Source organism: Giraffa tippelskirchi, chromosome 3 (genome assembly GCF_054371585.1).
Source record: "Giraffa tippelskirchi isolate mGirTip1 chromosome 3, T2T-mGirTip1v1.2.pri, whole genome shotgun sequence".
Classification (NCBI taxonomy): domain Eukaryota; kingdom Metazoa; phylum Chordata; class Mammalia; order Artiodactyla; family Giraffidae; genus Giraffa; species Giraffa tippelskirchi.
This window is the reverse complement of record NC_137277.1, coordinates 178,198,269-178,218,635: the sequence shown is the minus strand read 5'-3', so window position 1 is coordinate 178,218,635 and position 20,367 is coordinate 178,198,269. Positions and strand designations below refer to the sequence as shown.

Here is a 20,367-nt window from a genome sequence, read left to right as displayed (position 1 = left end):
TCTACTCACGTTGCCGCTTTCCTCGCGTCACCGCCGGGATGGTGAGTTACCCTGTGTTAAAGGTGTTGCCGTGGGGGTCCGGGCTGGGGCAGGGGCCAATTCTGGGCGCTGACACTGCCGTCCTGTCCCCACAGAAGCCGATCCTGCTGCAGGGCCATGAGCGGTCCATTACTCAGATTAAGTACAACCGCGAGGGAGACCTCCTCTTCACGGTGGCCAAGGACCCTGTGAGCGTCGGCCGAAGGGCGGGCCCGCCGGGACCGTGCGGAGGGGGCCCGGGAGCGGGCGAGTTCATTCTGCCGGGGCGAAGGGTGGACAAGCTAGTTTTGCTGCTAGAGGAACCAAGGAGTGCCCCGTTCTGAGAAGTAGGGAGAGATCATCCCGGGGTTTGGAGGGCGTGAGCATTACACCGATCGAGGTGGGAAAGGACTCCATTGTTGATAGGAGGAGGGAGTAGCCAGGGAGAAGAAAAGCAAAGGACCTTGTGGAAAGGGGACGGGGACGTGGGTCAGCTTGCTCATGGGACAGAGAGCAGCTCATTCCGGGGAAGAACAAAACTATTCTACAAGGATAGGGGAACAGACCACCTGGAGAAGGGGCAAGTTGATCCTGGGGTGGCGAGGGATAGAGGCCTTAAAGGTGTCCCTGGTATCATTTCAGTCGTTCCTCTTCCTGCCACTCACTCACTGCAAACAGCCCCTCTGAGTACTGCCTTTTGAGGCACCTCCATATGGAGAAAATATGGAGAAAGTTAACCCTAGTGGCTAAACGTTGGGGCTCTGAAACCAGACAGACCTGATTTGAATCCTGAGTCCTGCGTTCATTAGCAGTATGACTTTGAACATTACATTTAACCATTATAAACTTTAAGTGCCCCTTTTTACAAAATATGGGTAGCAATAGTACCTCCCTCGTGGGGTTGTCTTTAGGATTAAATGAGATTATTCAAGTAAGGAGCTTACTTGAATAAGGAGTGTTTGTGAGTACCATATTAATGTTAGACACTTACAGTTTAAATTCCTTAGACATTATTTTATTGGAGTCTCACAGCTACCCTTGAAAAAGGCATTATTGTCCTGGCCATTTTACACATGGGAAGACTGAAGTTCAGACAGGAGAAGCACAAATTTTGAGATAATACAGTGAGATAGTAGCAGAGCAGGGACTGGAACCCAGGTTTCCCTCCTACCAACTGCTCCCGTTTGGACAGAACACCAAAACACTACTGTTTTACTAGGCTGATACTCAGCTTGACCTTTTATTCCTCAAAGGGTTTAGGAGTCTGGGGAAAGGCTGGTATGATGGAGACTTTTTTGCAAGAAGGAGGAGAATCCAGGAGTTGGTCTTTTTACCAGCAACCTGCCCTTCCCCAAGAGATGAGCAGCAGGGAAGGGCAGAATCTGGCCTGGCTAGAAGCTTCTGGGGCAAAATAGGCCATGGCTCTGCCTGTGATGCCTGTCATCCTGTCACATTGTCCTTGATCCTCCAGATTGTCAATGTATGGTACTCTGTGAATGGTGAGAGACTGGGCACCTACATGGGCCATACTGGAGCTGTGTGGTGTGTGGACGCTGACTGTATCCTTATCTTTGTTCTGAGTCTGTGCTCCCAGGGTCTGCCAGCAATGGAGAAGCTGCTGACTTGAAGCTGGGAGTTTGGGATGCTCTGGTGGGGTCTGGAGAATGATGCTACCTACCTCCTACTCCTTGGTCTGTTCACTAGTTCGAGGAACATTTAGGACAGTTTCCAGTTCTCAATGAGGAGGTTAGGATAAGAGAAGAAAGGCTCTCTGGTGCTGAACAGGGAGATGATTCAGTTGGCCTTCCAAGAGCACAAGGGCTTAGGTGAATTCTGTCATGCTTCTTAACACCCTCTTCAGGGGACACCAAGCATGTCCTCACCGGCTCAGCTGACAACAGCTGTCGTCTCTGGGACTGTGAAACAGGTAAGCCTGGATCCTTCGCTTTTTCAGCAAACAGTGAGGACCTACAATATATTTATTGAGGCCAACAGGTTCTGGGGAAATAGAGATAAATCCAGAGATGGTTCCCAGTCTAGGGAAAAAGAGACAAGAAAATAAGGAAGACAGAGGCGAAAAGAGGCACTCCAGTGAGCTATAAGCCTTGTTAGAGGTAGCACAGTGCACTGTGAAAGCCAAGGGGGAGGCAACTGAAGGCCTGAAATGGGGATGGGATCAGCCTGGGAAGGTTTCCCAAAGTAAGTGTCATACGAGAGGTGATCACTGTGGCCCATGCACAGCGAGTGTCATGTCCGAGTCATCTGATCTGGCGGGAGTTCCTGCTGCTTGGGGGATGAAATAGACAGCAGTGGAGAAGCTGAGGCAGGCTAGGGCCAGAACAGGCCTTGAATGTGAACTCAGGAACATGACTTTGTTCTGTAGGACGTGGCACGCTGTGGAGGGCCCTGAGCTGGGAAGAGCGTGTTTAATTCTTCTTTTTTTTTTTTTTAATTTTTGGCCACACCCTGTGGCAAGTGGGATCTTAGTTCCCTGACCAGGGATCAAACCCACACCCCCTGCATTGGAAGGCAGAGTCTTAACCACTGCTGGGGAAGTCCCCAAGCATGTTTAGCTTTAGCAAGCCCAGGTAGCAGTGGGGAGCATTGCAGAAACAGACAGAAGACAGGGGAGCCTATTAAACCGCTCCATTTAGTAAATATTTTCTGGGTACCCAGATCTCTCCCAGGTCTTTGCTTGGCACTGGTGACATGCAGAGAAATTAGAGCAGGTCTTTGCTATGGAGAAGCACATTCTCCACAGAGGTGGAGACAGATAAAATGTAGTCTGTTGTGAGTGCCACAGTGGTGGGGTGTCTGAGGAGGGACTGTGTGGAGAAGTTAAAAGACTTGAGCCAAAGCACAGCAGTGAAGAAGAAGATGGGGTGGGGGGCTTAGAGTCACCAGTGTAGGAGGAACAGTGCATTGTGATGATAGGCAGGGGTAGAGAGCATCCTCCCGGAATCAGCAGGGGCAGGGACTAACCCAGACTCTGCCTGTTCCCAGGGAAGCAGCTGGCCCTGCTCAAGACCAATTCAGCAGTCCGGACCTGTGGCTTTGATTTTGGGGGCAACATCATCATGTTCTCCACAGACAAGCAGATGGGCTACCAGTGCTTCGTGAGCTTCTTTGACCTGCGGGATCCAAGCCAGATCGGTGAGCCGGGGCTGGGACTCAGGACTGGGGTTGAGGTGAAGGGCACAGCTCCAGAGCCTGGAGCCTGATATGTGCTGCCCCACACAGACAGCAACGAGCCCTACATGAGGATCCCTTGCAACGACTCCAAGATCACCAGTGCCGTTTGGGGACCTCTGGGAGAGTGCATCATTGCAGGCCACGAAGGTGGAGAGCTCAACCAGTATAGCGCCAAGGTAAGGTGGGTGAAATGGCAACCCACTCCAGTATTCTTGCCTGGAGAATCCCATGGACAGAGGAGCCTGGCGGGGCTACAGTCCATGGGGTTGCAAGAGTTGTACATAACTTAGCGACTCAACCACCACCACCAAGGTGGGTGAGGCCTACACCTATCAGAATGATTCTCTGTGAGAGGCAGGATGAGCCCGGGGGTTAAGGGCGAAGGCCAGATTCACACAAACATCACTGTTTTCTAAGTATGTGATCTTGGTTGTATTACATAACTTAACAGAGCCTGTTTATCTGTAAGATGTTTCAAGGATCAGATGACCTCAGGTATTTGAAAAACTTGTCATAGAGTACTCAGGACATGTTATCAGTGATCACAATTAAGTGTTTTCCTACCCCCACTGAGTGACAGGCTCCATGCTAGACTCTGAGGACTAAGAAGGGACTCAGACATGGACCCTGCCCTCCGGGAGACAGGCTAGCAAACAGCTAGCACATGGGTCAGGTTGTGAGCTGTGCCACTATTGCGGTCTCAACCAAGTACAGAAAGTGTCTTCTGTCACAGAGGAGGTGGCATGTACATTAACCTGTGAAGAATAAATGGAGCTTCAAGCCAGAAGAGAGGTTCATTCCACAGACACAGGAGCAGTGTGTGCGGAGGCACAGAGTTAAGGGAGTAGGCAGATTCTTCAGGAATGGGAGTTTGGTCTCACTGGAATGTGGTGTTGGGGAAGGGGACCAGGACTAGATTGCTGGTCCAGAGATAAGGGAGCTGTGATTTTCCCTTAGGCAGGAGGGAATCTTCAAATGGTTATAGATGATCAGGTTTTCTCTTTATTTTTTAAAATATTTATTGATTGATTTTATATTGGCTGTATCGGGTCTGGGTGGTGGCACCCCAGAGTGTGTGAACTCTAGCTGTGGCTCTCGGTCTTCATGTGGGATATTAGTTTTCCAACCAAGGATCAAACCCACATCCCCTGCATTGTAAGATGGATTCCTAACCCCTGGACCGCCAGCGAACTCCCACAGAGAAGTACTTTTAATGGCAGACTCTAAAACTCTTTCTTCTACATAGTCTAGCAGGTTCTGTAAGTAGGAAGGGAAATCAAATGAAAGAGCCCTTTGAGAAGACCTGAAAAAAGGCTGGATGAGCATCGGTCCTCATGAACTGTGACCAAGACCCTGCGAGGGAAGGAGGTGCCAGTGGGTTCTGCCTTTTGCTGATTTTGAGATCTTCAAGTCACACCACCTGTCTGAACCATAGTTTCTTCCTTATAAAATTCTGTTAAAATACCCATTTCACAGGATTGTTGTGAGGATTAAAAAAAATAAGCATTGTTAAGTGCTTAGCACAATGCTTGGCAAATAGCGTTGCTGTTGTTATTCAGTCACTAAGTTGTGTCCAGTTCTCTGCAACACCGTGGACTGCAGCACGCCAGGCTCCTCTGTCCTCCACTGTCTTGCAGAGTTTGCTCAGATTCATGTCCATGGAGTCAGTGAGGCTATCTAACCATCTCATCCTTTGCCTCTGGCAAATAGTAGCCATTCAGTATTCTTTGGAAGAAGGATTAAATGGGAACTGTTCTACTGTTACATGATGATTAATAGGTGTGTAAATTTGTCACCATAAGTGTGTGTTTTCCTAGGTGGACTGGCAGTGTTTATGAAACCTGCACACTTGGGCCAGATTGGGCTTGGTAGTGGGAGTAAATGTTGCTTCAGGGGATACTAAGGCAGGCCCAACCCGACCTCCCCTCTCCTTCATGGGACGAGAAACAGTCCAGAATCCTGGCTGACCCTGGGGTAGTGGGAATGGAGCTGGTCAGAGCCTCCCTCTTCTGTCTGCAGTCTGGGGAGGTACTGGTGAATGTTAAGGAGCACTCCCGGCAGATCAATGACATCCAGTTATCCAGGGATATGACCATGTTCGTCACTGCATCCAAGGACAACACTGCCAAGGTGAGCCTGGGCAAGGGGTCTGGCGGGCCTGCTCCCACCCTCCCGCATGGCTCTCATCTTCCCCCAAGAAGACTCCTTTTACAGACATCTCCCCTGCCTTCTCTCTCTAGCTCTTCGACTCCACAACCCTTGAACACCAGAAGACTTTCCGGACAGAACGACCTGTCAACTCAGCTGCCCTCTCTCCCAACTACGATCATGTAAGGAAACCCACCCGAGCTTCCTGCTAAAGACTCAGAATGTTTCCAGGATCTGGTTGTTTGTCTAGCAATTAAGAAAAGAGCTTTGGGAGAAAATAGTGTCAGGCAGAGAGGAGATCTCAGCAGGAACAAGCGTGAATGATGGGGAAGCCCCAGGGGCAGGGCAGGAGGTGGCTGAGGGATGTTTGTTCCTTACCCTTAATATCTTCCCAGTCTGATGCAGGAGATCCTAAAGGCTTATAGGGTTGGGGGAAGAAACGGGAAATGGACTTGCCTGCCCTTTGGGCCCATCTAGTTTCTTCCCTTCAGGTGGTGCTGGGCGGTGGTCAGGAAGCCATGGATGTAACCACCACCTCCACCAGGATTGGCAAGTTCGAGGCCAGGTAAAGGGGGAAGGAGCGCTTCCAAACAGAAACATCCTGAAGTGTCTCTCATGATGGCCAAAAACCGTATAACTGAGGAAACTTTCCTTAATTCATTGACTGCCAGGGAGTGCAGCCAGATTGGGGGCCCTCCTGTGACAAGTGTCTGATACAGCAGTTGAGAGCATGAGCTCTTGGGCCCTGCACATCACTGGAGTTCTCTGTGCCCAGTCACCCTTGACTATATAATGGGGACAGTGATATTATACTTATTTCATAACACTGTGCAAATTATATATAAGTTAATAGTTGTGAAGCTCTTAAGAGCACTGCCCAGCACATAGTAAGGAAGACATTTGGGTCCAATCTTCTCCCAACTTCATCTTGTTTTGTTTGCATTCATTTCCCCCTTATCCCAGTTTCCCTGCTTTATAGTTTTGTTTGGGGAATGGTTCCCTTTGACGTGTCTTGGTAGGAGGTGGAGACTGAATGAACTGTTGCTTCCCACCCTGCTTTTTCCTCTAGGTTCTTCCACTTGGCCTTTGAAGAAGAGTTTGGAAGAGTCAAGGGTCACTTCGGACCTATCAATAGTGTTGCTTTCCATCCTGATGGCAAGAGGTAGGGCCTGGTGAAGGGAGCTGAGCCCAGCCCTGCTTTGCCCACCTCTGCTCCTTTCCCACGTCTTGTCCCCCAGGCCTGCTTCCCAAAGGGCAGGCCTCTGAGTGGGCCCTGGCTGTCTCTTTCCAGCTACAGCAGTGGCGGTGAAGATGGTTACGTCCGCATCCACTACTTCGACCCACAGTACTTTGAATTTGAGTTTGAAGCTTAATAAGCCAGATCTCTGGGAATTCCCTGGCGGTTCTGTGGTTAGGAGACTGCGCTTCCACTACAGGGGGCGCGGGTGATCTGCAAGCCTCGCCATGCGGCTGTACACACACACACAAAGAAGCTGGATCTCCATCTGAGCCAGGGTCACAGAAGCTTTTGGACTCTATGAAATAAATTAGTTTGGAAAATGGTTTCTGGTCAGATATTTGATCATTTTCCCTTCTCAGTGACACCCCAGCCAGCTGATACCAATCATGGATGCTTTTATTATTTGGACCTTCCGCCTACACTTTGGATACTTCAAACGTGGATCTGGGCTGGGTTGTAGGCACTGTCTTCCAAGATCCAGAGGTGCTGAGGGGCCTGGAGAGGTTCCAGGAACATCTCAACCACCATCTAAGGACCAGTACTTAGGGTCCAGGCTCAGAGGCTGAATCTGTTGGCTGAGAGCCTTCTGTCTTCTCCTGATCTGTCACTATTTGCCACACCTTCTCCCACGCTACCTCTGAAGGCTCAGGCGGATGGGTCCCGCGCAGAAACAGGCCTGAGGAGGAGGAGGACAGGTAAGGAAGCTGAGCAGAGGCGAGAACTCCCCCAGGGAGGAGGAGGAGGATCACCTTGCCACAGTCGCAAGCTCTGGGGCTCCGCTGAGGGCCAGATAGCCAGAGGGTTGGGGACGTAGAGCGGGTTCCGGAGCTTTCGTTGCTCTTTTGGCTGACTGAGCCCAGACCACAGGGAGTGTGTTCGAGTTCTCACTTCACACAGGCATCTGGAGGGAGTGAGACCATGAGCTTCCAGACTGCACTATGTATTCTAGGATTCTGGGTGGGGGCCCTGGTTAGTAGGGTGACCGCTCCCCCAGGGCAGTGATAACATCTCCTGCAAATGTTACTGGGATTCAGATCCTGAACTACAATAAAGCAGGAACAAGGCAAAGTCCTAGTTCTTAAAAAGAGTTCTGCTTATCTTTGCCTGAAAGGATCATGGAAGGCTAATTAAGAATGTGCCATTTGAGGGATTTCCCTTGCGGTCCAGTGGTAAGAATCTGCTTTTCAATGCCAGGGACGTGGGATCAGTTCCTGGTGAGGGAACTAAGATCCTACATGCTACAGAGCAACTAAGCCTGTACACTGCAACTATGAGCCCACATGCTCTGGAGCCCACGTGCCATAACCACAAACAAAAGATCATGACGCAACAAAGATCCCACACACTGCCGCTAAGACCTGACGCAGCCCAATGAATAATGAAAAAATTTAAAAAAGAATGTGCCATTTTAGCTGGGCCTAGCAGCAATTCTTTCTTTCACTTTCTAGCAGCAATTCACCAGGTGTGCAAAAACATGGAAATACAAGAGCAAAAGCAAGAAAGTGGGAAAGGGCCCAATGTGAATACTGATAGGTCTAGACTGATGAGTTTAAAAGAGAAAAAAAAAATAGATGAAAGTGAAGATACTAGAAGCAGTGAGGAAGCTATTCCAATGGTCTACATGGAAAGGAAAGTCTGGATTAGGGAAGTAGAAGGGGCCTTGGATGGGAAAGGACTGAGATAAGAAATTGTTAGAAGAAAAGCTGAATATGAAGGATGGGGAGAGAGGTAAAAAGTTTCTAACCTGGATAAGCAGAGTTGGTGGAGACAACATGGTGGGGAGACCACTGGGCAAGAAAAGATAACTAAATATATGATCTCTACCTCCTCAGAGAGGAGTGAACCCTCCCTCCCCTTGTCTCAGTCTGATGAAAGAAAGATGGCTAATGGGAGCAACAAGTCAACCAAATGAAGTAACTACCACTTGTGTGCCCACTGTGCCAAGCACAGTGTTAAGCACTTTCTATGCTTTAACTCAGCTAATCCTCTCACACACACATATAGCCCACCTCTAGATTATGGTGACTATTATGATCACCTCCTTGCTACTGATGAAACAGACTCAGGGTTGCTTTTGATCATCTATCAGGTGAATGATCAGCCAGAATTTGGCTCAGCTTTCAACCTCCAATCCATTGCTTCACTAGAATCAACCCTGCAAAGTGGTAGAGAGCCCCAGAAACGATTTTGGCAGCAATTTCCCCCTTCAGTCCTCGTTTTTAAGCTAGGAGTGCATGGTTCTTGGCTGTGGACAGGGTGGGTAAGTCTGAAGGAGTGATCGTGGACCCACTCACTAGCCTTGGAGAAGTTAGGGGAACATGTGAGATCCGGAGGCAGGAGAGGAGAGGACACACGGTTTTTCTAAAAGTGAAACTCAAAAGGGAAAGATACCTTCTTTTTGGAGGGGAGAGAGGAGGGGCGGTCTTAGTTGCCTGAACAGGGATTGAACCCAGCTCCCAGCAGTGAAAGTGCTGAGTCCTAACCGCTGGACCGCCAAGGAATTCCCAAAGATGTCTTCTAAGGAAGTAGGTACCCGCCCCCGTCTTGTGCCTGCCCTCTGGCCCACTTGGACACCCCCTTAGCTCACCTCTCCTTTTCGTTGTTGCACAGGAAGGTGCCAAAAGGGGAGGCATAGGCATGATCAAACAGCGCCAATAGCATCCCCTCCCCAAACTCCAGCGACAGCGGGAACTGGCGGCCCAGCTGCCACACGCAGTCCAGGAAGAGGAGAAAGGTGGGTGCCTCGTGTTTGGGGCGGGCGTGGGAGAAGGCTGAGTGAGCACAGCGCAGCTGGAAGGGGTGGCCAGCCTGGGGAGGGGGCAGAGTGATGGGCATGAGGAAGTGGAGTTTCTGGATAGAGGGGGGTAGGGCTGGGCTGGGTGGCCACTCACCTGGATCCACTCTCGCTCTATCAGTTCCTGGAATCCAGTCATGGTTCGGCTCAAGGGGTCTAGGATGAGTTGGGCCAGTGAAGTGATGAGCAGGGTGCTGTCCGTGCCTTCAGCCCCATGCACCAGGACGCAGGCCCCTTCCCTGTGGGCCCAGGGCTCATTAACAGTGGCCTGTTCTTCCCTGCCTGGAGTGGCCAGGTCAGGAATAGAATGGGCCCATTTGAAGGCTACCTTTGCTTGCTTACTGAGACATGGCTTCGCATCCAGGCATGGAGCCCTGCCCACCCTGCCCTGTTCCCTATCTTGTAGGGTGGTGGTCTTACTGTTCCATGCTCTGGGCTGCTAGGCAGGCAGTGCTCAGAGTCTCCTTCACATGTGACAGCCAGCGGCAGCTCTCTAGTCGATTAAGCCAGCGGTCCATGCTCTGCTCCAGGTCCCCACAGGCCTCCACCAGGCGCACGAAGCTCTCCTGTAGGGGCCGCCCCCTGCACAAGTGGGAGTCTGGTCATTGTTCCTCCAGCCTAAAGCTCTGGTGAGCACAGCCTTGGAACGAGGGCTCCAGGCCAATGAGCCCTCAGAGCCCTCAGAGGAGCCCATCTGACAAGAGGGACACAGGATCCTTTGGAGAACCCACCTAATATGATGGAAGTGACTCCCTAATTTTGAGGATTCCCCAGTCTGCCGGAGGAGACCCTTTGGGGAAACCTAGTCGGTTGGATAGTCATAGCATTGCCTCCTGGAGAAACAGAATGTTCTGTTGTTGTTTAGTTGCTAAGTTATGTCTGACTCTTTGTGACCCCAAGCAGCATGCCAGGCTTCCCTGTCCTTCACTATCTCCCAGAGTTTGCCCAAGTTCATGTCCGTTGAGTCAGTGATGATATCCAATCATCTCATCCTCTGTGCTTCCCCCTTCTCCTTCATGGATCACAGCCTTGTCATGGTGAAGGGGCTTGTGTAACTCAATGAAGCTATGAGCCATGCCATGCAGGGCCACCCAAGACCAACGGGTCACAGTGGAGAGTTCTGACAAAACGTCCACTGGAGGAGGGAATGGCAAACCACTCCAGTGTTCTTGCTGCGAGAATCCCATGAACAGTATAAAAAGGCAAAAAGATAAAGACATTGAAAGATGACCCTCCCAGGTTGGAAGGTATCCAATATGCTCCTGGGGGAGAACGGAGGGCAATTACTAATAGCTCCAGAAAGAATGCTCTGGGAAACTCCCAATTTGATGAAGGTGTCACAGTCCCCTTGATGCACCCCAGCCCAATGGGAGCTACACAGTACTCCCTTTGGGAGAACCAGTCTGACAAGAGGTTCAGAATACTCTTTGGATTCTGGAATCTTCCCAGGAACTGTTCTGTTCTAGCTCACCAGGAACCTCCTGCCAGAAAATCTAATTGGTACTTTTTTCAGGCTTGTTTAAAAGCCTTCAGTGACTCCCCATTGCCTTTAGGATAAAATCTAAGCCCATAATCATGGCACTCAAGACCCTTGCTCTGGCCCGGGTTGCCCCTTTAGCCTCCCTACCTCCACCTCACACTCCACACTCCCACCGCACTGTGCTGTGCATGCAAAGTCGCTCAGTTGTGTCTGACTCTTTGCGACCCCATGAATTGTAGCCCATCTGGCTCCTCTGTCCATAGGATTCTCCAGGCAAGAATACTGGAGTGGGTTGCTATGCCCTCCTCCAGGGAATCTTCCCCGACCCGGGGATGGAATCCACATCTCTGCATTGGCAGACTGGTTCTTTACCACTAGCACCACCTGAGTTCAAAACAGGACAATTGACTAGGCTGCCTGCTCCTACACACCTGGAGGGCCTTCCACCTGGAATGTCCTTCTCCCACCCTCCGGCTTACCCCTCCCGTGTTTCAGATCTCACTAAAGCACCCTATTCTCAGGGAAGCTTTCTTAGGATGACCTATTCTAAGAGGGGAGCGCCTCCAGTGCTGCTACTTATCACACTGAACTCTAATTGCCCCGTTACTGCTGATCTGCCAGCCATGTCTGGGCTGGTCACCATCTCAGCCTCTGTGCTGGGTCAATGTCGGTCAAATAAATGAATAAACAGTTTTGTATTCAGGACAGGGGAGCAGTCCACTCCCCTCAAAGCACAAAAGTCCCTCAGGACCTCCTCTTGGTACTACCAGCGCCTGGAGACAGTGGGAACAGATAACTGTGCGGGTACAGCCCTCAGGGCAGGGCCGGAACCAGTGCAGAGAGAGAATGAGTGTGTGTGTGTGTGTGTGTATGATGAAGTTGTTCCTGGAAGACAAATTTCAGTTTAATGTCAAGAAGAGATTTCTCTTTCCAGGCAAAGTTGGGATGCCTAGAGAGGAAAGAGCTTTGTCAGTGTGTGCCTGCAAGTGGCCATGCCCACCTGGCAGGATGGCTACCAGGAAAGACCAAACAGTCTTGGAAGTTCCTAGAAGACGCCAGGCCCCCACCCCCATCGATGAAGAGTCCTGCAGGAAAGAACCTAGGAGGGCATGAGAAAGCCCCTTACCTCTCCAGGGGCCGGTGCAGTCGTTTCCAGCCAGGGTAGGCAGCCTTGGGCTCGGTGCCCCCGCCAGTCATACGGGCCTGTTTGGCGGCCTGGGGCGAGCGCGTGTCCACGATGAAGCCCCGCGCCCCAGGCCGAGCCCCCACCAGCACAGCTCTCAGCAGCTCCTCGTCCTCAGAACAACGGCGCTTCTGGGGCCCAGTCAGGGGCTGACCGGCACGTAGCAGCACCTGCAGACAGGGATCCAGCTCCAGAAACTGTACCCACCCAGTCCTGGTTCAGGAACTTCGCTCAGGGCATCCCTTAAGCCGGGTCTACACGCTGGAGCAGATCTAGAGTTGGCTGGGGCAGGCGGGATGGAGCTCAGGAACCCGACGGGCTTCCAATCGGGTCTCGATGGGTTCTGGCCAGAGTGGGAAGAGACCGAGAGTAGGCCGTGGGCGGGTCACGGGTGGACAAAAGAAGAGGCTTCAGGGGGTGGGGGCAGACCAGCCGGAGGCGGAGCCAGAGGCAGGAGAGACTTCAAAACTGGGGAGAGGGGCGGAGTCAGCACCGGTGAAGGCAAGCTAGAGCCGAGGGGGCGGGGCCACATCAGGGCTGGAGCCGGGACCACAGAAGAGCCGGCCAGTGCAGAGTGGAGCCAAACAGGGAGGCAGAGGGTCCTAGCGGTGGGGTCTGGGGAGGGGCGGGGCTCACGGTTCCGCTGGGAGCGTGGTAGTAGCTGAGCACAGGGAAGCGGCCTCCCTGGCGGAAGCGGGCACTACGCGCCAGGGCACTGTCGTCCACGGCGCCAGGCACGATCACCGCGCGGGGGTAACTGGGGCACAAGCTGAAGTCCTCGTTCGCCTCGCTCAGCCGCCACGCGTTGGTCTGCGGCACAGAGACGAGTGAAGACCCGGTCCAGGGCACCCGATGAGTGCCCGATCCCCGCGCCCCTTCCAGACCTGGCTCTTCCACATCCCCAGCCCCGCACGACCGTGCCCACCTCGCGAGCTACTCGCTTGTAGTAACATTCGGGAGGGTGGAAGTGCCAGGCCTCGCCCAACCTCAAACCTTTGGGACGGTAGAAGAACGGAAAGGAGGTGATGACCGATTCCAGGGAGGACAGCGCCTGGGGAAGGAAGTCAAGGAATCTGGAAAAGATCGGAATCCAGCCCTCCGTCCCGCAGCTCCTGCCTCTCTACGCATTCCAGACCACCCTGCATCCCCTTCCGCTCCGGGACAACCCTGGATGCTGAGCCCCCTTGAGAAGTAAACCCTGCTGACTCCTCCCGTTACGGGATAGGGCAACTTAAGTGCCTCCGTCGCATCCTTGGCGTACCTCGATGGAGCGGGCGATGTCCAGCGTCGCCTCCACGCCCTCTATGTCCAGCTGCAACACTCGCAGGTCCTTACAGCGCAGCGTGATGGTGCCCGAGTCACCCGCGACCCTGGGAATGCACAAGCTTAGGTTTAATGTCCACTGACCCCCACCAGGGTGAGGAGAAAGGAGTTTCTTAGGATTGTACGTTACGCAGCGGGGCACCAGCTCCAACTGCGCTAGCCCTCTCCCCTCTCCCTGCCGAGCCACGCGCTCCCCGACTACGGGGACGCCCCCGCCACGTCTCACCGCTTCTCGATGGAGTCAACGTTACGCAACAGCAGCAGCCACAGGTCTGGAGTCGCCTGGGGCCCTGGCGACAGCAGCAGGTGGTGGCCGGTGATGCAAAGCGTGCCACGCAGCGGGGGCTCCTCTGGGCCCCGCAGGAGCTCGGCTTGGGCCTGGCCGGTGCGGATCAGCTCCGCGAACTCCATTCCTGCAGCGACGGGCCTGACGCCCGGCAGGGATTGACTCCGAGCGTCAGGCGGGGTGAGCGCGGGCTCCGAAAGGGACAGGAACTGGCTGGGCAGCTGGCGACGCCGGCAGGACAGCTGTTAAGGAGGCCCCTTGGAGGAAGAGATCGCACAGTTTCACAGGAATTCCCCCACCCCCACCCCATTGCTAGCTCTTCTTAGTGAGGACCCCGGGACTAGAACCTGTTAGGGAAACCTCAATTTCAGCATCTGTGAAATGGGGGAGAAAAATCCTGCCAAAGTCCTTTAAGACCTCCTGCCTGGGTCGCAGGAGGCATTAATTAAAAAAAAAGAATCTTTAAGGTGCTGGCACTCCCACCGATTTAAAAAACGAAGAAAAATACCCGTCTCTTCTCCTGTACCCTGGTGGGAGGGGTAGAAAGGGTTAGTGTGAAACTAGGAAGTGTCTGCATCCTCTCCTACAACTGAGGCTGGGTGGGGAAATCCCTGGGTCCACCTTAAATGCAAGCAGCTGTGTAGCTGGCACCCCTCCCCCACCACAGCTGGCAGTCCCTGCCTGAGGGCGCCCTCTACGGGGGCCACTTCTGGTATAGTTCTGCCCTCTGGAGCTCCATCCCTCATCACTCCATCCCTTGACCAAAGGGGAATTGCCTATACACTGAGCTGAGCCCTAGAGACCCAAGGGTGGCTGAGGAAGCTTCCATTCACAGGGTTTTCAGTCTGGTAAGAGACACACTTAAGCTGGTAAATTACAAGAGTTTAAATCTATTTACTGGAAGACCCATCCATCCAAATATTCTTTTATTTCTTAAACGATGATGCCTACAATGTGTTAAGTGCTGGTCACTAAGAAAAACAAGAGGTACGCCTGCCTTTAAAGAGCCTTCTGGTCTACTAGGTTCCAGGCTTTTGTGTGTGTGCAAAACCTTTCTTTCAAATAATGAAATCATAAGTGGATTCCCCCCCACACACACACACACATAATATGAACACAAAGTTTGAACCGCTCTATAAAAGGAACTAGATATAAAAGAGTATAAATTGTAAAATTCCAGACCAGCAGCATCAGCTGGGATGGGAATTCATTAAAAATGCAAATTATAGGCCCTACCCCAAACATACTGAATCTGAATCTCTGGGAATGGGGCAGTCTATTTTGATAAGTTTCCAGGGGATTAGGATCCATGTTAAAGACTGAGAAACACTGGAAAGTATACAAAAAGGCAAAACTAATCAAGGCTGTCAAAAATTGGGGCAGTATTATTGAAACTGGGTTCCCCAGAAACCAAGTTCCCTTACTGAGTTTATGATTGATATCTCTATCCAAAACTTTTCCATCTTTTTTATTTCCTCTGTCTAGTCAAAGCTTTGGTTTTTCCAGTAGTCATGTATGGATGTGAGAGTTGGACTATAAAGAAAGCTGAGTGCCGAAGAATTGATGCTTTTGAAATGTGGTATTGTAGAAGACTCTTGAGAGTCCCTTGGACTACAAGGATATGCAACCAGTACATCCTAAAGGAAATCAGTCCTGAATTTTCATTGGAAGGACTGATGCTGAAGCTGAAACTCCAATACTTTGGCCTCCTGATGCGAAGAACTGACTCATTTGTAAAGACCCTGATGCTGGGAATGATTGAAGGTGGGAGGAGAAGGGGAAGACAGAGGATGAGATAGTTGGATGGCATCACCAACTCAATGGATGTGAGTTTGAGTAAACTCCAGGAGTTGGTGATGGACAGGGAAGCCTGGTGTGCTGCAGTCCATGGGGTTGCAAAGAGTCGGACATGACTGAGCTACTGAACTGAACTGAACTGACTTCAATTCTGTGCTAGATGAACACTAATCAACCAGAGTCGGAAAACTCCCTGGTGGTCCAGTGTTTAAGACTCTGGTTGAGGAACTAAGATCCCCCATGCCTTGTGCCTAGGCTGAAAACCAACCAAACAAACAAAATAACCCCACAGAGTCAGATGTCTAAAATTGCTGTTGTCAATATCATTAATGTACTGAAATTACTTTCCTAGGTATCATCATTAACATACAAATTCAAGCTGTTTCTCTAGGACAAGATGAGATAACAGCTCATCAGCCCCCAGCCATGGGCCACCTGGCCAGATAATCATAAACCAGAGACATTCTGACTCTGAAACTACTATTAAGAAATGTCACAGAAACATCACAAGGTGATGATTAATCCCAGCCTCTTTGTTCTTCCCCTTTTTATTTTATTTTCTTTCTTTCTTTTTGCCATACCACGTGGCATGCGGAACTTCCCCAACCAAGGATTGAACCCGTGCCTACTGCAGTGGAAGTCTTAACCACTGGACCACTGGGGAAGTCCAGTTCTTCCCCTTTAAAAACAAAAAACAAAAACCTAACACTCAAAGACCAAGTTGATGTGGATCTGAGACTTGTCTCTCACTCTCCTGCTTGGCCCTCTGCAATAAACCCTTACTTTGCTGCAAACACCCTGTCAGAGCTTGGCTTTCTGAACTGTAGGTACATGAGCAACCTATGCTTGGTTACATTACCCTTAGGAGAGTTGTTCTAGACCAGCAACACAAAGGAGCTTCCTGGGTGATGGTAATACTCCTTTGCTTGATCTGTTTACATCAGTGTGTTCAGTTGGGGAGAATTCATCAAGCCATATATTTATGACATGTAAATTTTTCTGGGTGTGTGTTATATTTCAATACAAAGTTTTAAAAAGGGAAATGCTCTGGTTGAAGCCCTGGGAGGGGCAGGGACAGGAAGGTCGAGGAGCCCATCCACAGCTCTGCCCTTACCCCAAACACAGTCCTTGTGTGATCTCCAAGGGAACCTAAAGTTCCTTAGAATATAGCTTGAAATCATTGATCTGTCCCAAAAGAGTCAGTCACTTGTCCAAGGTCCCATAGAGCCAGCACCTGAACCCAAGTCTCCTGACTCCCAAGTTGGGGATCTGGACACTATTCCTTTGCTGAAGGGCCACGATCATGTGTGAGGACTGGGGACAGCTTGTCAGCCTCCTATCCCCTCCCCAATCCCTTAACTTGGGTCTTGGGAAGAGGGCCAAGACTCTGGTATGGACGATGCTTTTCTTATCCTGGAGCAACTTCCTTTCTGGGAACTGGGTGTCTCCTTTTGGGCAAAGACAATAAATTTCATCCAAGGGGCCAGAGGCGCAGGGCTCCTCCTGCCCCCACCCGGATGGGCATCACGTGGCTCCTGGGATAGCAGTCCAGGAAAATCCCAGCCCTTGCACACTCAGCTTCCCACACCCATCTACTTACCCTGACACTCAAGCCTCCCTGACCCACCTTGAACATTCACCATCGCACACTCTCTGGCACATTTCTTTCACTCTCAGCTTCTCCCACCTCTCCCTGGGTAATACTGCCAGCCTTTCCTTAACCCCAGAGCTGCAGCCTTGCCCTGTTGCTGCTCACCTCCTACCATGTCCCTGGGACCATTAAAATTCCAGGCAGTGGGAGAAGATGAGGAGGATGAGGAAGCAGAGAGCTTGGACTCTGTGAAGGCACTGACGGCCAAGCTGCAGCTGCAGACACGGCGGCCCTCATACCTGGAGTGGACAGCCCGGGTCCAGAGCCAGGCCTGGCGCAGGGCCCAAGCCAGACCCGAGCCTGCGGGACCTGGGGTCATTTGCGGATTCGACTCAATGGACTCTGCCCTTGAGTGGCTCCGACGGGAGCTGGTGAGTCTGGTGGGGTGGGCAGCCTTGCAGAGGGCCTTGAGGGCAGTCCTCAGGGCCCAAGACCCCGGGTATGGGAGGGGATGAGAATGACCCTGCCTCCAGCAACTGCCCTCTCCTGTGGCTTTGTCCCAGGGTTGAGGAGCCAGGAATGGACTTGTCCAGTGTTTTATTTAGGGAGCCTTGCTGAAGAAGGAGTCCATCAGTCTACTGACCTTGTGCTCCTGTGTCTCAGAGGACAGAGTGGGTCCTGCCCTTGGGGGCTACCAGGGAGAGCTGGGGAAGGCATGGCCTCCCAGTCTCCTCTGCAAATTGCTATACCCCAAAGATACAAAGGAGGCACTAACCACGTTGTCCCCAGAGGAAGCCAGTATTAACTAGGTGGCTCTTAATCCAGTATGTGCAAATATAAAAATGTCCAGCCTCCAGACTGGAGATTCCATCTAGTTGATCTAAGATCAGGCCCCAGGTACTTGTACTTGTTTAGCTTGGTTTTAGAGCAAGACCTATGAGATGGGCTGTATAGAGCCCGGGTATGAGGGTGGGAAGGACAAAGCCAGGGCAAAGCCCCCGGGGCGTTGACCGGAAGGGAAGAATGGAGGTTCGGCGGGCTCACGCCCCCTCTCGGCCGCAGCGGGAGATGCAGGCACAGGACCGGCAGCTGGCAGGGCAGCTGCTCAGGCTGCGGGCCCAGCTGCACCGGCTGAAGGTGGACCAAGTCTGTCACCTGCACCAAGAGCTGCTGAACGAGGCCGAGATGGAGCTGGAGCTGGAGCCCGGGGCCGGCCTGGCCCTGGCCCCGCCGCTGCGGCACCTGGGCCTCACGCGCATGAACATCAGCGCCCGGCGCTTCACCCTCTGCTAAGGGATCCCTGCCTGTCTCCTGCACCACCCGCTACCCATTCCCCAGCCCAACCGGGACGAAGGAAGAGAGGGGCGCCTCAGAGGAGCCAGCACCTGGAGAAGGGTCGGGGTAGAGTTGGGGAGATGCTCAGCGCTCTGGGAGCTTAAAGCGCCAGCATCCTGGGGCCCTACTGCCCGGATGGGGGAGGAGGGCGGTTTGGAGGAAGGGGAGGAGTTCACAGACCCCCAGTCTCCTCAGTAAATCTCTGTTTCCCATCAAGGTCTCTGCAGTCCTTTATTCAGGCCCGGGTTCACTGTCTCCTGGTTGCTAGGGCCAGAGATTCTACCTCGGGAGAGGAGGCTGGCCTTGCGGGTAGAGAAGCCCTGATGGATCCTCATCTCCCCCACAGCTCCACTTCTATCGCTCTGTCTCATCAAGATCAGGACTAGAAAAGAGCTTAACAGCTAAATCACCCCTATGGAATGTGACTCAGATAAATGTAGATGAGCAGCTGAAGAACGCAGGATCTTGTAGACGTGGGTTCAGTGCCAGCTGCAACTTTGATTCTATCAGACCTGGAGGAGGTCTCTTAACCCCTGCATCTGTCTCTTTATCTTTAAAATGGAAATCCAACTCCACAAGTAGTTAGATACATCTTAAGTGAGATAATGTACAGTAAGTCCTCAATAAAATGTGCATTATTATCACTAGCCCCAGTCGTGTTCTTACTGTGGTCCTGAGGCCCAGAGATGGACTGTGAAGTCCTCAGGTTCATAGCAAGGGGAGCTGGGGCCTGCAGCCAGGACTCTGGGCTCTGTGTCATTCTGTAGGGCTGTTTTCTTTGTTTTTTTTTTTTTTTTTCAAAAAAAACTTCGTGTTTCTCAACTTTTGTTTCTGTGTCACCCTCTTTGTCTGACTTTCCAACTCAGGCTTCCTCTTCCCCCCACCCATTTCCTGTCTCCCCCTTCTCTCCGCAGCAGCTGAAGGTGCATACAGCATCAGCTTCCACCTCACAAACCCCAACAATGCTCTGTGGGCTTCCCCTCCCCCAACCTGCTGCCTCAGTGCAGGCTCAGGCGGTGGCAACAGGTTCATGTTTTCTGATGGGTGGGGTCAAGGCCCACCTCTTGGGCCTGAGCGAGGCCACCTAGAGTTCCTCGTAACACTGGTGACCTGACCCTCAGCCTCTGACATATGCCACCCTCAGCCTGGCCCCTGGGGAAAGGGAGATTGTTGGCCTGCTTAGTGCTTGTGACAGGGTCCCTGCCTCCTGCTTGTAACAGAAAGTGCCGCCAGTCTGTCGCCTGCACTGGGGACCTGGGCAGGAGTGTTTGTTCTGTCTCCCACCTGTTGCAGGAGGTGGTGTCAGGCCTTTGCCTCTGACAGGGGCTGTGGCCTCGTCTCTACCTGGGTTAGAAGGGTTGCCTACTCTCCAACCATAATTAGGGGGTGTTGTCCTGAACCTCTGCCCACAAAAGAGGCTGTGACTCTGCTCCCTTAAAGACACCGGGTTGTCCTGTCTGCTTCCTTGAACAGCCTGTTGTCCAGTGGACTGTCTGTAAGAGGGGTGTTAGCCTCCCCTCTGCAAATAATAAAGCTCTTGCCCCATGCCCTGAGATGGCATAGCTGTCGTTCCACTGTGTGTCTAGCAGCTGTGTGCTCCTGGTATCTATCTGACTATCTAGCATCGTATCTGCTCTCCAGCAATTTTACAGGGATGTTGTTCCCCCCGACTCTGAGGTGATGTTACTTTTGCCCTCTGACTGTAATGCAAGGGTCACCTGGCCCTCAGACTGACATCCGTGCAGCTTGCCCTGCACTGAAAGCTGAGTGGGTGTCTACTTGCCTCCTGCTCACTGGGGCTTCAAGGCGGCCCTCAAATCTCTGGTCCAGGTACTCCCTTGGGGGGGAGCGGAGAAAGTTCCATCCAATATCCTCCTCTACCTGCAGGTGCCACCTTCGGGGTGAATGGGGCCTGGACTGGGGTGAAAGGACCCTTGAGGGCTGAGAGGCAGGGGGCGATGGCAGCAGGAAGCTTGGGGT

At 52.1% G+C, this 20,367-nt stretch overlaps 3 protein-coding genes across 4 annotated transcripts; 2 read left to right on the top strand and 1 right to left on the bottom strand.

The window, feature by feature from the left end:
• Positions 1-3: 3 nt before the first annotated feature.
• EIF3I (eukaryotic translation initiation factor 3 subunit I) lies at positions 4-6,920 on the top strand. Its single transcript, XM_081585922.1, has 11 exons — positions 4-41; positions 135-227; positions 1,490-1,577; positions 1,880-1,945; positions 3,022-3,171; positions 3,259-3,386; positions 5,230-5,340; positions 5,451-5,540; positions 5,850-5,923; positions 6,428-6,520; positions 6,650-6,920. The coding sequence occupies exons 1-11, from the start codon at positions 39-41 to the stop codon at positions 6,729-6,731; spliced, it is 978 nt and encodes a 325-aa protein (XP_081442048.1). The 5' UTR covers positions 4-38; the 3' UTR covers positions 6,732-6,920.
• A 56-nt stretch (positions 6,921-6,976) lies between these two features.
• Positions 6,977-13,866, bottom strand: LOC145543664 (myotubularin-related protein 9-like). 2 transcript variants are annotated; one of them, XM_081585916.1, is made up of 10 exons: positions 13,605-13,866; positions 13,317-13,425; positions 12,981-13,106; positions 12,692-12,865; positions 11,999-12,225; positions 9,813-9,974; positions 9,490-9,631; positions 9,186-9,406; positions 7,348-7,499; positions 6,977-7,274 (listed from the first exon to the last, which is right to left on the bottom strand). In XM_081585916.1, the coding sequence occupies exons 1-10, from the start codon at positions 13,787-13,789 to the stop codon at positions 7,141-7,143; spliced, it is 1,632 nt and encodes a 543-aa protein (XP_081442042.1). In that variant the 5' UTR covers positions 13,790-13,866; the 3' UTR covers positions 6,977-7,140. The 2 variants fall into 2 exon arrangements, with proteins under 2 accessions (XP_081442042.1, XP_081442043.1); XM_081585917.1 differs by lacking the exon at positions 7,348-7,499.
• A 2,656-nt stretch (positions 13,867-16,522) lies between these two features.
• On the top strand, positions 16,523-18,597 carry FAM167B (family with sequence similarity 167 member B). The gene is made up of 2 exons (XM_081585915.1): positions 16,523-17,483; positions 18,115-18,597. The coding sequence occupies exons 1-2, from the start codon at positions 17,226-17,228 to the stop codon at positions 18,343-18,345; spliced, it is 489 nt and encodes a 162-aa protein (XP_081442041.1). The 5' UTR covers positions 16,523-17,225; the 3' UTR covers positions 18,346-18,597.
• Positions 18,598-20,367: the final 1,770 nt, after the last annotated feature.

Coding starts and splice junctions, on each gene's coding strand:
- EIF3I (XM_081585922.1), top strand. Junction 228..1,489: donor TCACGGTGGCCAAGGACCCT/GTGAGCGTCGGC, acceptor TTGATCCTCCAG/ATTGTCAATGTATGGTACTC. Junction 5,541..5,849: donor TCTCTCCCAACTACGATCAT/GTAAGGAAACCC, acceptor TCTTCCCTTCAG/GTGGTGCTGGGCGGTGGTCA.
- LOC145543664 (XM_081585916.1), bottom strand. CDS start 13,789: ATGGAGTTCGCGGAGCTGATCCGCACCGGCCAGGCCCAAGCCGAGCTC. Junction 12,866..12,980: donor ACAAGCGAGTAGCTCGCGAG/GTGGGCACGGTC, acceptor TCTGTGCCGCAG/ACCAACGCGTGGCGGCTGAG. Junction 7,500..9,185: donor TGCAACAACGAAAAGGAGAG/GTGAGCTAAGGG, acceptor CACTCCCTCCAG/ATGCCTGTGTGAAGTGAGAA.
- FAM167B (XM_081585915.1), top strand. CDS start 17,226: ATGTCCCTGGGACCATTAAAATTCCAGGCAGTGGGAGAAGATGAGGAG. Junction 17,484..18,114: donor AGTGGCTCCGACGGGAGCTG/GTGAGTCTGGTG, acceptor TCTCGGCCGCAG/CGGGAGATGCAGGCACAGGA.